Source organism: Diplotaxodon limnothrissa, linkage group LG17 (assembly GCF_057381915.1).
Source record: "Diplotaxodon limnothrissa isolate DT_005_m linkage group LG17, D_limnothrissa_male_GT1.1, whole genome shotgun sequence".
NCBI classification, from domain to species: Eukaryota; Metazoa; Chordata; class Actinopteri; order Cichliformes; family Cichlidae; genus Diplotaxodon; species Diplotaxodon limnothrissa.
Window position 1 is genome coordinate 28,469,501 of NC_140612.1, and position 14,169 is coordinate 28,483,669.

At 40.2% G+C, this 14,169-nt stretch overlaps 1 protein-coding gene across 1 annotated transcript; it reads right to left on the reverse strand.

Annotated features, from left to right (window-relative positions):
• Window positions 1-1,006: 1,006 nt before the first annotated feature.
• Window positions 1,007-13,824, reverse strand: epyc (epiphycan). Its single transcript, XM_085376163.1, has 9 exons — window positions 13,654-13,824; window positions 8,063-8,225; window positions 7,170-7,727; window positions 6,707-6,901; window positions 5,836-5,976; window positions 5,480-5,638; window positions 5,169-5,371; window positions 4,674-4,769; window positions 1,007-1,177 (listed from the first exon to the last, which is right to left on the reverse strand). Exons 1-9 carry the CDS (start codon window positions 13,822-13,824, stop codon window positions 1,007-1,009), a joined length of 1,857 nt encoding a protein of 618 aa, XP_085232289.1.
• Between the last annotated feature and the right edge of the window lie 345 nt (window positions 13,825-14,169).

Below are 14,169 nucleotides of genomic sequence, written 5' to 3' on the forward strand. Positions count from 1 at the left end.
GCAGTTCCCAGTTCTCATTTGCCCTCATAAAATTAAAGATCCACATTAATAATTCACCTACTAGTTATCAATAAAAACGTTGAGCCACTCCTAGTTTGGAGAGGTCTTCAAAATGACTTTATTCACTTGTGGTTATTCCATACAGAGCACACAATAGCAACCTGTTAGCATTTTTCTTTACCCCATCCACAATCAAAATCAACAGCTTCCCGTCCCCATATTAAACAATAGTGTTTTGTTGACTGACTCTACACATCAGAGTTGTTGGTATCAGCTATTGTGCATGGTTAAAACATCACTTTTTTGTAGTGTAATATACCGAAAAATCAGAAAATATATATATTTTTATATTACAGTACAGACTTTACAACCACTGAGTGTGTTTAAAATGCACATTTTATTGCATTAGATACTCAATTGACTTTTTATCAAGCTCCAGCTTTGATAACTATATTCTAGTATACATTGCCGAAAGTTATTAGATTTATTATTAATAACATTATATTTTTTTACAAAACAAATACATTTAAAGAATGTTGTCATTTTTCTGCCAACTGTGAAAACGAACACATACATGACATTTGAGGGCTTTTAACAGATTTGTTTTTCTGTGAATACTGCCTGTTGTTCACTTTTAATAAAGTTGTGGGACAGTTTGGCTTTTGACAACATTCTTGTGTGAATGTCTGTGTGTGTGGATATGGATATGAGTATCCATATCTTTTGGTGTGTACGCGTGCTGTTGTGTGCCCTGGGATAAATATCCGAACAACGGGATGAAGATGGAGTAGAGCAGTGAATATGTGCTTGGTCAGCAGAATTACACTCACTAATTTCTGTTTTTTAAGGCTGATAATTAATCTAAATGGTGTTATATCCAGCAGCATGTATGACAGTTTATTGGTAAGGCACTGTTGTAAATGAGATTTTGGATTGACGAGTGAATGAATCGTATGTGGGCTGTTAATATGTACAAATATGTGTGCGTGTGGTTGTATTTGTGTGGTTAAATGAGATCCCCGATGGGTATACGGGGCAGGCAGATGTATGCCTGTGGGGTTCTGCTGAGGTTGATGGGGTTGCCGTCCAGACGGATGTCCTCCAGTGCTCTTCTGATGTAGCTGAAATCTTGGAGGTTGCAGAACGTGTCCTCGTGCATCATTTGAATATTGTTACGCTGAAACAATACAATACAACTTTATTTGTATAGCACATTTAAAACTACAGGTAGCCACAGTGCTTCACATAATCCAATCAAACAGTAGTAAAGTACAAAGGCAGATAAGCTAGCAGCTGGGAGGCATTGATTAACCGAGCATACAAGTACAGTGGGGCAAAAAAGTATTTAGTCAGCCACCGATTGTGCAAGTTCCCCCACTTAAAATGATGACAGAGGTCAGTAATTTGCACCAGAGGTACACTTCAACTGTGAGAGACAGAATGTGAAAAAAAAATCCATGAATTCACATGGTAGGATTTGTAAGGAATTTATTCGTAAATCAGGGTGGAAAATAAGTATTTGGTCACCTCAAACAAGGAAAATCTCTGGCTCTCACAGACCTGTAACATCTTCTGTAAGAAGCTTTTCTGTCCCCCACTCGTTACCTGTATGAATGGCACCTGTTTGAACTCATCATCTGTATAAAAGACACCTGTCCACAGCCTCAAACAGTCAGACTCCAAACTCCGCCATGGCCAAGACCAAAGAGCTTTCAAAGGACACCAGGAAAAGTATTGTAGACCTGCACCAGACTGGGAAGAGTGAATCTACAATAGGCAAGCAGCTTGGTGTGAAAAAATCAACTGTGGGAGCAATCATCAGAAAATGGAAGACATACAAGACCACTGATAATCTCCCTCGATCTGGGGCTCCACGCAAGATCTCATCCCGTGGGGTCAAAATGATCATGAGAATGGTGAGCAAAGATCCCAGAACCACACGGGGGGACCTGGTGAATGACCTGCAGAGAGCTGGGACCAAAGTAACAAAGGTCACCATCAGTAACACACTACAACGGCAGGGAATCAAATCCCGCAGTGCCAGACGTGTTCCGCTGCTGAAGCCAGTGCATGTCCAGGCCCGTCTGAAGTTTGCCAGAGAGCACATGGATGATACAGCAGAGGATTGGGAGAATGTCATGTGGTCAGATGAAACCAAAGTAGAACTTTTTGGTATAAACTCAACTCGTCGTGTTTGGAGGAAGAAGAATACTGAGTTGCATCCCAAGAACACCATACCTACTGTGAAGCATGGGGGTGGAAACATCATGCTATGGGGCTGTTTTTCTGCCAAGGGGACAGGACGACTGATCCGTGTTAAGGACAGAATGAATGGGGCCATGTATCGTGAGATTTTGAGCCAAAACCTCCTTCCATCAGTGAGAACTTTGAAGATGAAACGAGGCTGGGTCTTCCAACATGACAATGATCCAAAACACACCGCCCGGGCAACAAAGGAGTGGCTCCGTAAGAAGCATTTGAAAGTCCTGGAGTGGCCTAGCCAGTCTCCAGACCTCAACCCCATAGAAAATCTGTGGCGGGAGTTGAAAGTCCGTGTTGCTCGGCGACAGCCCCAAAACATCACTGCTCTCGAGAAGATCTGCATGGAGGAATGGGCCAAAATACCAGCTACTGTGTGTGCAAACCTGGTAAAGACCTATAGTAAACGTTTGACCTCTGTTATTGCCAACAAAGGTTATGTTACAAAGTATTGAGTTGTATTTTTGTTATTGACCAAATACTTATTTTCCACCCTGATTTACGAATAAATTCTTTACAAATCCTACCATGTGGATTCATGGATTTTTTTTTTCACATTCTGTCTCTCACAGTTGAAGTGTACCTCTGGTGCAAATTACTGACCTCTGTCATCATTTTAGGTGGGGGAACTTGCACAATCGGTGGCTGACTAAATACTTTTTTGCCCCACTGTACACAAGTACGCACATAAGCAAGCAAGACTTAACGATAAAAACAAGTTTTCAGCCGTGACCTAGGTTGCACCAAAAGCAATTGGTCAGACGATCTCAGTGTTCTACTGGGAGTATACACGCTAAGGAGATCAATAAGGTAGCTAGGTGCGATATTATTTATCATTTTATAAGTAAGCAGTAGGATTTTGAAATCAATGCGGTATTTAATTGGAAGCCAGTGGAGGCCAGTGAGAATTGGGGTGACAGAGTCAAACCTATGAGTACCAGTTAGAAGGCGAGCCGTGGCGTTTTGGACGAGTTGCACATGAAGAAGGGCAGAATGAAGCCCAGTGTATAGGGAGTTGCAATAGTCTAACCTGGATGTGACAAAGGCATGGATAAGCCTTTCTAGATCCTCACGTGGTAAGTTTGGCTTGGCCTTAGAAATTAAACGAAGTTGATAGAAACAAGATTTAATAACAGAGGACACATGCTCTACAAGCTTAAAGGACCCGTCCAGGTAAACACCCAAATTACTCGCAGAGTCGGAAAGATAATCAGTGAAGGGCCCGAGGACACCAGTTAGATGGGCTCTAGGGGTATGACTGTCAAAGATTACAATTTCCGTTGTCTTGTCATTAAGGATAAGGGAATTGCTCTGCAGCCAGTATTTAACTTGTCTTATACAATGGAAGAAGCGAAGCATCGATGAAGTATCATCCTCAGTCAATTCAAAATAAATTTGAATAACATCTGCATAGCAATGATAAGAGAGTTTGTACTTTTCAATAATACGACCAAGAGGTAACATAGAGACCCAGCACAGACCCCTGAGGGACACCACAGGTAACGGGGGCAATGGAAGAGGAGTAGGTACCCATCGTGAAAGAGAAGGACCTCTCTGATAAGTAAGATTTAAACCAACTAAGGGCCATACTCGTAATGCCAACCAGATGTCCAAGCCTCATTAAGAGGATATTATGTTCCACCAGATCAAAAGCAGAGGACAGGTCCAACAAAACTAAGACCACGGTGCGCCCAGAGTCAGTAATTAAAAGAAGATCATTGAAGACCCTCAAGAGTGCCGTTTCCGTACTATGGCACAGTTTAAACCCAGATTGGAATTGATCCCAGATGTTATTCGCATTCAGATAGGTCTGAAGTTGTGATAGGACTATCAAGGATTTTTGACAGGAACGGAAGTTGGGAGATAGGTCTGTAATTAGCGAGGTTTGAGTGATCTAGGGAACGCTTTTTAAGAACAGGTTTCACTACGGCATGTTTAAAGGCAGCCGGAACACAACCCAGTGACAAAGAAAGATTGATTAGTGATAATATACTAGGCCCAATTACATTAAATCCCTCCTTAATAATGCGAAATGGGAGAATGTCGTAAACAGAGTTTTTTAAACGGTCAATAATTCCCTTAACTAAGATAAAAATCTTTATGCATATTAAAGCTAACAATTATAATAAAGATAATAGAAATAGAACTAAAAATAGAAATAACAGCATAATCTTAGAGTACATTTTGGTGGTTTAAGTACTAGTTTAGTATGAGTGTTAACTTTTAAAGATGTGATTTGTTGTCATTGAGCTACACTACACTGGGATCAGGTCCTAAAATTAGATAAATATTACTTGAAATAAACAACAAGAGCATGAACAAAGTCAAAATGCAGAAGCAGCGAGTTAAAACTGCTGAATTAGAGAAGAGGATGGATGGATGGATGGATTTTATGGTTTGGCCAGAGGATATACCTGTAGGTGCAGAGACCGCAGGGTGTCTGGTAGAGGCACTGGGATATAATCAATGTGGTTGTCTGTTAGGTACAGGTACAGCAGGCCAGTCATATCCTGTTTAATGTAAGGAAAGATAATCATTAATGGCAAAGAACCTTAGATATTACCTTTGTGAAAGACATTTTAAGGCACTCATGACAATACTGGATTTCAAACACTGGCTTAACATTAGAATTTTGCTAATTTAGTTGTACTCTTATCCTGCTACTTTCCTTTTATTCTGTTTCCATCCAAAAACACAGTTTCCTGCATTCAGCTGAGATAATACATGTGTGGCTGACAAACTATTGCTCCTTCCAAATGACTATGTCTGTGAAGGTTCTCAGTCATCCAGGTCATCGATGACTTCCAAATGACTAAGAAAATGTTATTTTAATTTCTTGTCGTGAGCAAATACACACAGTTTTACTTGATATGTGCGAGTCCAACTGTAAGTAAAAGAGGTGTACGTACTTTGAATGCCTCTCTATGAATACCCTTTGAGCCAACGTTATTGTGGCTGGCATCAATCAGGGTCATAGTCTCTGGGAAAGACGGCAGCTGGGAGATGTGATTTTCTCGAATCACCACCTCCTCCAGTTCAGGCAGACCCATAAAAGCTCTGTCCTCAATGGATGTTATCTCATTGTGGGTCAGGTCAATCCTCTTCAGTTTGTCTGAAGGAAGGTGGGAAAACACATCGGAAGAAAAATTAAGCTTGCATTTAAGTTTGCGTATGGTTCTGAACTAATACTGATGTGTTTTTATTCAAAATGGAAACATACTCATGGAGGCAAAGTCAGACTTGTTGATCTTTTTGATTCTGTTGTAGCGAGCATAGAAGTGAGTGGTGTCTTTGGGGAGAGGGGGCACACTATCCAGATTCAAGTCATCGCAGTAGACTGAACCACCAAGGCATGTGCACAGCAAGCAAATGGGCATACCTGGAATACATGGACAAGAAGAAGGAAAACAGAAAAAGGAAGACATGCCATAGTAGCTTGTTAAAAAGTCCCGAATCCTCCAGAGACAACCATCCACAGGTCAAAGTTAATAAAAATCAGGTCCAAGCACACCAGAACTTTCCAAGTCCAAAGGGGATATAGGTTTTATATAACATTCCCATCTGTTCTATACTGACCTCGTCTGTCAACCACAGGCTCTTCAGGCTTGTCTGGCTCATCAGGCTCACTGGGCTCTGGCAGCTCAGAGCTCACTGACCCTTCTACAGTGCCAGTACCCTCTTGAGGGCTTTGTGTTGTAGGTGGAAGCAGCTTCTCCTCTTGTTAGAGACAAGATTAGGTGTTAAAAATAAAGGTTAGATCATAGACATGGGACAAGACATCTGGCAAACAGTAGCCCATGGTTTGCCGCAGTGTTTTAGCAGTGTTAAGCAAGAGTTTATGACTTTAAATGACAAATGAAAATAAGACTCTGATGTTAATAACATGAAATATGATTTGCAGAGTGGTCGCAAACAGTGTGGGTGTTAGTAAAGAACAAACCGACAGAAACAAATTCAGATGGCTTCTATGGTGGGATACTAAGCTATGAAGGAAAGAACGTTCAGGGAAAGCCACAGGAAGTATTTCTATAATCGATTTTCCCGTTCTGCACAACTGTGCCCATTTTTTTTAACCTTGCATAGTTTATGGGAACCTTGAACATTTTTTATTAAAGTAAACTTTTATATCCTTGTTGTTTCTGTTCTGCTTTGGGGTTCTGAGCCCTAATAATTATCCTTTTCCTAAAAACAATGCTGATAATGTCTTGATGCATTTTCAATCATCCAGGAAAGTAAATCTCCAAAAGTTGATTCTGTTCATCTGGACGAAGCGTTTAGTGGGAGAAACGTTTCGGAGACTGGAGAAGTCACTTGGATGAGTGACGAAACGTTTCTCCCACAAAACGCTAAGTCCAGATGAACAGAATCAACTTTCGGAGACTGCTGATAATGTGAGACATAGCCTTTAGTACTGCCTGTCTTCCCCAAGTCTAGATTTGGTACTGACCTTCAAAAGTGGTGGGGAGCAGAGTTACAGGGACCTCAGTTTCTCCAGATGCAGAGACACTAGAAATCCCAGAGATTCCGGATACTTCTCCAGAGACTCCATCATCTCCCGAAACCTCTGGGATTCCTGAGAACTCCCCAGAAGTACCTAGTGTCTCCTGGGCAATAATGTCTGGAGTGATTGGCAGCTCCTCCTCTTGTTAGAGCCAATGTTTGGTGTTAGGACGTTGGGAGGTGAAAGGTAAGATGGACAATGAATCAACCCATTAACCAATCAATCACTCTTGAGAGATAAAATGTTAGAAAGAAAGTGATTATGAGTAAAAAAGTCCAGTAGCACAAATAATTATGAACAACATTTAACTACATTAAAAAGCAAAGCAGTTAAATGAAATTTAGGACAATCAACATAAATCCCACAAAGAATGACAAGTTAGATACTAATATGGTGCAACGATACTAACCTCCAGATATAAATGTTATCCTTTGGTCCCCGGACTCAAAGTCCCCAGAAACCCCAGATATTCCAGAAGCCCCTGAGCTCAAAAGATCTCCGGATACCTCAAAGCCAGACTGGTCTCCTGACCCTCCAGAACCCAAATGGAGTTCAGTGGAAATTCCAGAACCTCCAGAGGCAAAATCGGCCGAGGTTCCAGAAATAGCAGATCCCATGAAATCTCCGGATCCCAAGAGATCCCCAGATATCAAGAGACTGCCAGATATCAATGATTGGCTGGATTCTCCCGAGATGTGGAGCTCCTCTGAGGTTCCGGAGATCAGCACAATGTCTCCAGAGCCTCCAGAGCCTCCTGAGGCGCTAGAGACCAGAATCTCTCCTGAGCCTCCAGACCCTGAAGCTCCGGAAGCCCCAGAAGCCCCAGAGGCCCCAGAAGTTCCAGAAGCTCCAAAGGCCCCAGAGACCCCAGAAGCTCCAGAGGCCCCAGAGGCCCCAGACTCTACAGAGATCCAGAAATCCTGAATGATACGAGGTCTATCAGTGGGTGTCAGACGAAGCTCCACCTCTTGTTAGAGACAAGATTAGGTATTAATGAACAGATAGATGAGATTAACACAGTTCACAATGATGATGATTACATGCAACAATAGATGACAAATGGGCACATTTAACCACTGACTGCAAGTTAAATGGATGACATGCACATGGAACTGATTATCACAGGTAGACGATGAGGATGATGTGTTTCGAGGAAAGATTAGTGCCTTCTTTCTAAGTTAAGTAATGCTGCTTTCACACATCCAACGGCCCAATGCTGGACAAGGCCCTTTCTCTTTCATATTTACTGAACTTACTCATGAAGTAGTTCTATGATAAAGACTTTTTCTCCTTTTTTCAGACCTTTTTGTGTGTCTAGGCCCATGAGAACCCCAGATCCTCCCGAACCCTGAGGGACTAGCTGGGGTTTTAGAGGCAACTCTTCTTCTTCCTTCGGCTGCTCCACTTCGTTCTGTGTTTCCAGTGAGCCCTCATATTCAGGTGGGGGCAGTGTTCCAATCTCTATCTGAGGGAAAGACAACAGCAGTGAGTTAAAAATATATGAGAACTGCATTTTAAAATAAACATGATAAAAGATGAAATAAAGCATTAGAAAAGTTACTTTTTTATGGCTCTATGTGACAAAAACTTGCATGGGGACAAAACTGTGTAGTGCTGTTAGACAAATTTTTTCTGATTTTGCCTCTTTACATCAGCTGTTGGAGTTTAAATCAAACAATCAATATGTGACAACTTTAATTCAGGGGGTTTAACAGAAAGTTTATATTAACTGTGCAGGAATTTTACAGTCACCTTATGCATAGTTATATAATTGACAGAAGATACATCATTTTAAATTTAAAAATAGTTTTGAATGCTTGGATGAAAATCATTTGCAGGTTCCTCCCATGAGATTATCTACAGGCCCCTTTTCATCCACTTTTAGTCGCTGCTTGTTTGTGGGGTTTTCTTCACTCAGTTTTGTATTTATTAACTGAAACGCATACCGTGTTCGTTTGAAATAAGATGACTGACTGAAAAATTGAAAAATATCCCATTTCTTTGCCTCGGGAAACTCTTGGTTTGAATTATGCTTTGAGGCTTCGTCTATTTTGAAGCACTGTCTAACCAGTTTTGAGGGATTTGTCTGAATATGTGCAATGAGTATGGTCCTTTACATCTCATAATTCATCCTGCTACTTCTATTAGCAGCCACATCATCAATACAAACCAGTGGCCCATGGCATAAGATTGCCTCTGCCATTTTTAAAACATAATATGGTAATATTTGGATCATGAGCTGTTTCTCTCTTTCTTGATCATGTTTATTTTTCTTCTTCATTTGTCACATATCAGTTAATTTTCTAATGATTTCTGAGCCTATCTATGAAAACTATGCATAACAACAGCTGCAATTCATAAAATTTAAATGAAAAATTTTCCTAAAACCTACTGAAAAGAAGCTGAAAGTCTGGACTGCAATCAGATATTGACTGTTTGTTTTAAATTCCACTGTGGCCGTGTAAAGAGGCAAAACTACAACTGTTGTGGACAAATCAAGGACCTAACTGTACTTGGCATTTTGGCATACAAAATATGCCTCAGCACTGGTGATGTGCAAACCCTGCTCTGTTTACTATCTCAGCACTCATATTTTTCCCAGTTACTTTCACATTTAGTACTCCTGTGCTAAGCTCAGAGTCAGCGCACAGGCACCTGATAATTGCTGTTTGTTTGCCTGTTTGTTAACAAGACTGCGTAAAGACAGCAGTGTCGAATTCTGTGAAACTTAGAGGAGAGGTTGAGCAGACAAAAAAATAATGATCCAAAGATTTAAGAAAAGACACCAACAAAGATCTCCATAAACAGGAAAGTATTTTTTGATTCATAACCTTAAATTTTAACCACTAGATGGCAGCAAATTGTGCTGAAGAAACTATCCACTGCAGAGCGTGCACTATTTATCTAGCTCAGATTCATAAAAAAACTAAAAAACATCCAGTGCTGTCCAGTTTGTAAAATGCAAAATAACCTTTGCTCAGACTTTATAGAGATTCAGCCAAGAACTCTGTTTTATATCTGCTAGTAAGTGACCAGTAAAGCAGCGATACTACATCACAGTAAATATTACAGTATTTTTTTCTATAGTAAAAAGGCACTGCATATTTTACATAATCCAGCACACTGGGCAGCTTAAAGACTGTAAAAGGAACATGCAGCGACAACTCTGAAAATGTCACAAGTTTCACAATACCAAATTACTTTGTAAATCAAGACTTAGCACCTTTGTTGATCAAACAGGCAATTTTAATTGGGGAAATTATAAAAATGAGACAGCTCTGCCAAACCAAGAAAGCTTTATACACAGCTGTGCCTTTTGGTTCCTTCATTAAAGGCTTCGGGTATAGCCATTTGCTATTTTAATTATATTTACAGTCTTTGCAGTTGCTCTTCTGACAGCTCAAGAAACCTGCAGTTCTATTCTTCTCCAGATGAGGGCAGTGAACTCCCACACACTTCACACAGGTAGTACCTGACACTGTATAACGCCCCTCAAGGCTGAGTCAGTCCTTCAAAAAGGGAATGGTCCTTGTGGAACCAAGACTCACATGGTAGCTGCACAGATCCATTTCTCAGCCTTTTTATCTAGTTTTAACCAGAGTAATCAGATATCTGTAAGCTAAGAGGCATCAAAGGAAATGTATGTCAAGTGAATGCAGTCAAATTATTGAGAATAATTAACTACCTGAAATGTAACTGAGGAAAAAAAGGCTTGTACCAATGAAAAGCTATTCATTCATATATTTTGCATTTTAAAGTTTTCCTGAGAAAAAGCTGAGGATACTACAATGAGGTAGGCCTTTAAAACGTCTTGCACTGAAAAATCTAACTGCTGCCCCCCCCCCCCTTTCCCCCAAACATATACACCCGAGGGGAAAGAGGGGGTAACAAACAACACTGAAAAAAAGTTTCTGAAATCCTGGATTTTGGGGAATAAGGGATGTGAAAGGAGAAATGTGGAGCGTTAAGCCAAAACCAAAATGTATAAAATTACCGACCAAGCCAAAATTAAGGGTATTACTGTTATATTAGTATATATGAATATATTCATAGGCAAGTAAAACATGTTTGAGAGTCAGATGAAATCTTTCCAAACAAATTTCACCAATGTCCTCCAGCTTATCGACACAAAATAAGTGAGCAGTTTGGAAAAGTACTGAAAACTCCATAGACACCAGCCATAGGCTCTTAGTCATATGGGGTGCAGCATGTATGTATGTATGTAATATCTAGTCCTTCGAAAAGCCACATGAGTTAAACTCACTTAAACTCTTGCTGAGTGAAAAAGATAGCACACCGTCTACATGCAGAATGTCTATTAAAGGAGCAGAGTCACATTCTGGGAAATTGGATTATTCTCCAAAGCTTAGATAATACTCCATCTTAGTTACACTTTTTGAATCAATCATTTTTCATATAGTTACTTCTAGAGTGCAGGTTGGTAAAACTGTCCTACTTTTGGACAGAGCTATGCTATCTATGCCATCTATTACTCTTCCGATTGTCGTCTTTGCCCTGACAAGCTGCTGGCAGTGCCACATAGACTGTAAATTAAAGATGGACATGGGGTCTGAAACGTGGAGAGAACACAGGTTGTGCAAGGTAGTGCATTCAAAAATTCAATTAAACCTGCTTTGCTTCTAATGGCCAGCGGGGGTCAAACCTTTGGCTGCCAAAAGAGGTCTGATTGTTTAGATGTCAATGAGAAAATGTTGCTCACTATGTTGTTTCCATATTCCAGGATGTTCCATGGTTTTTAAAAAAATATATGACAATAGCCAAAAAAGCTTAAATCGGTTAAGCTTTAGCCTGGCATTGGTCTTCTTACCTTACATGAAACATGAAAGCAATAAGTCATATTTTCTTTACACTCTGAACAGTTATGTGTCATTTACCATTGTTCAAAACTTACATCCAACCTCTGGATGGTAACAAAAAACAAAACAAATAAATAGAATCTCTAATTAAGTGAACCATCCAGCTCCTAAGATGTTATAAAACTCAAGAGAAAATAGATAAGAGGCAGACTGAAGATCATGATGAAACTAATGTGCCTGCATGAATCCAAAGTTGGTGATTAAAGCATGTCCAGAGTATTTGAATGCAGCAGACTGAACAAGATTGGCTTGGATAACAAAGTAGATGAGCCTTTAGTTCTCTCAAAAGAGACAAGCCCCGAGGAGAAAGGAGAGAAATACCAAACGAGAGCTGGCCGTGGAAAGTAAAGACTCAGCATTCCAGAGGCATGGAGCTCATCATCGCTCCATTTCTCCCATGAGATCTGATGTTTGTGTGAAAAATACAAAAACCTCTCCTAAATCTTCACTCTTTTTAGAAGAGCACTCTCTCAGATGATCTGCCCTCTCAACAAAACTAAATGAGAGACCCTTAAAAACTGCAATTATGAGTCAAAGCGTTATGTTTATTCAGCGTGGACAGCATGAAAAAAGATTCTAGTTACTCTAAATGCACTTTGTACTGCTTCTCCTCTTCCGACCCACACAGACTTCCACAAAACCTCTTGAAACTTGCTGAGTAATTTCCGATTTTATTAAACGCAGACATTATCAAAGCCATTCTCTTACAACACATGAAAACATTCTCACACCCAGCAGCTCCAAATGTAACTCTGAGCTGTAAAACTACACATAAAATATGCCAGTGAAGTTGATTAAGGCTAAAAAGCTTGGGTGGCACTAGTTTCTATGGAGGTGGATGACAAAAAACTTTTCATAAGCTGGATTGTGGAGCAGACCTTAGATAAGAGCAGTTTTGTAAGTGCAGTTCACATCAGGTTTGATTTAAGTCACTGGCTCAGAGGGAGCCAGCTGAAAATCTGATGTCATTTTGACACTGCCTTGGACTAATTTCCTTGTCACAAAGAACAATAAATTGACATGAATTCTGGCTATAGCTTTCAATCCCACTGTGTCTGCAAGGCTTGCCACATCACTCTCAGCTTGAGCTGTGATATGAGATTTGAAGGGCACTTCTTGAATTCACTTCTTTCCTTTGTAGCCATTACCGATCTCCATTCATCTTTAAAAGCCGCTCTCCTGCATAGAAACTTCCAGTAACGAGAAAACACCTAGGGGTTTTCTCGTTACTGAAGGTCATCTAGTCACTGCTTTTAGTAAAGATTCCAGCTGTCTAGCCTCCAGAGGACTGACATGCACCTGCGAAATCTGTATGAAGATCTGTTGGAAGCAGATAAAGCTTTAGCTGTGTTTGCCCTTTCCCTCTACCTGTTACTTACATGTATCTGCTTGAAAAGGCAAACATAAAATAAGGTTGAAATCAGCTTCTACACAATAAGCAAAACAGTCAACAGTTCAAAGTGCATCAGCTGCAGTTGGACATCAGTAATATGTAAGTAAAACTGGTGGCTGCAATGTCTAAAATTATTTTGGACGCATAAATCTGGAAAACATTTAGCTTCCCAGTGGCTCCTGGACAGCAGCCGGTTCCCTCTGTGCTCAGTGAACCTGGTGACCTCAAATCAAATTGTCCCAGCAGCCTTTATATTTTAAAACATCAGCTGTCTGTCATGTTGATGTGATAAAATATGATTCATATTTTCTGTCTATCTTCTCAAGTTTTTTCAGTAATCAATCAGCATAAAATTTGTCGCACAATCTTTACACACAGACTAGAGGACATGTGTCTTCTAAATGTTTTTGAGAATCGGCAATAAATTCAACAGACCACATGCTGCTAAATGAAATAAATTCCATGTCTGTGAAAATGCCTTTATAGCGGTTGCTCTAGAGTAAAAAGTTTAAGGTGACCTATTTATTTTTATGATTAAAGGCAAAAGAGTCTGGAAGGGGTTTAAAAGCCTGAAACATACATTTTCTCTTGCATAAACTCAAAAAAGAAATTGTGTTTCTTACCTGAGGCTCACCAATTGTCAGGACATCCTCATAGTCACTCTCCAAATTGAAATTGTCATCATAGTTAGTGCTACTGTATGTGTCTAAGTGCGCTTGCCGGGAAAATCTGGGGCTGGCCACCGCCGCTTTGAGGACGAAGAGTCCGAACAGAAGCCGCACAAGCATCCTCATAGTCCACCTTGATGAGGGCAGAGTCACAAAGTCAGTGGGGAATGTGTGATTAAAAGATTTTACAGACGTATGTGAAGTATAGCACATTACAGGGAAATTACACATTCACATGGTGACTTTTTTTACTTAGTAGTTTATTGTCACTTGCAAAATGTAAAAAATGACACGAAAAAAGACGTGGACAGCAAATTTTAAGAGGTTTCCTTAAATAAAACCCTTTTAAACTGGTTCATTTTTACAGTACAAAGACATCTGTTGTGAGTAATGTGAACATGGTGTGTAGTAAAATATAGTTCCATATGCTGTCGGTGCACAGCAGAGCATGCCTTTGAACCTTACTCCATA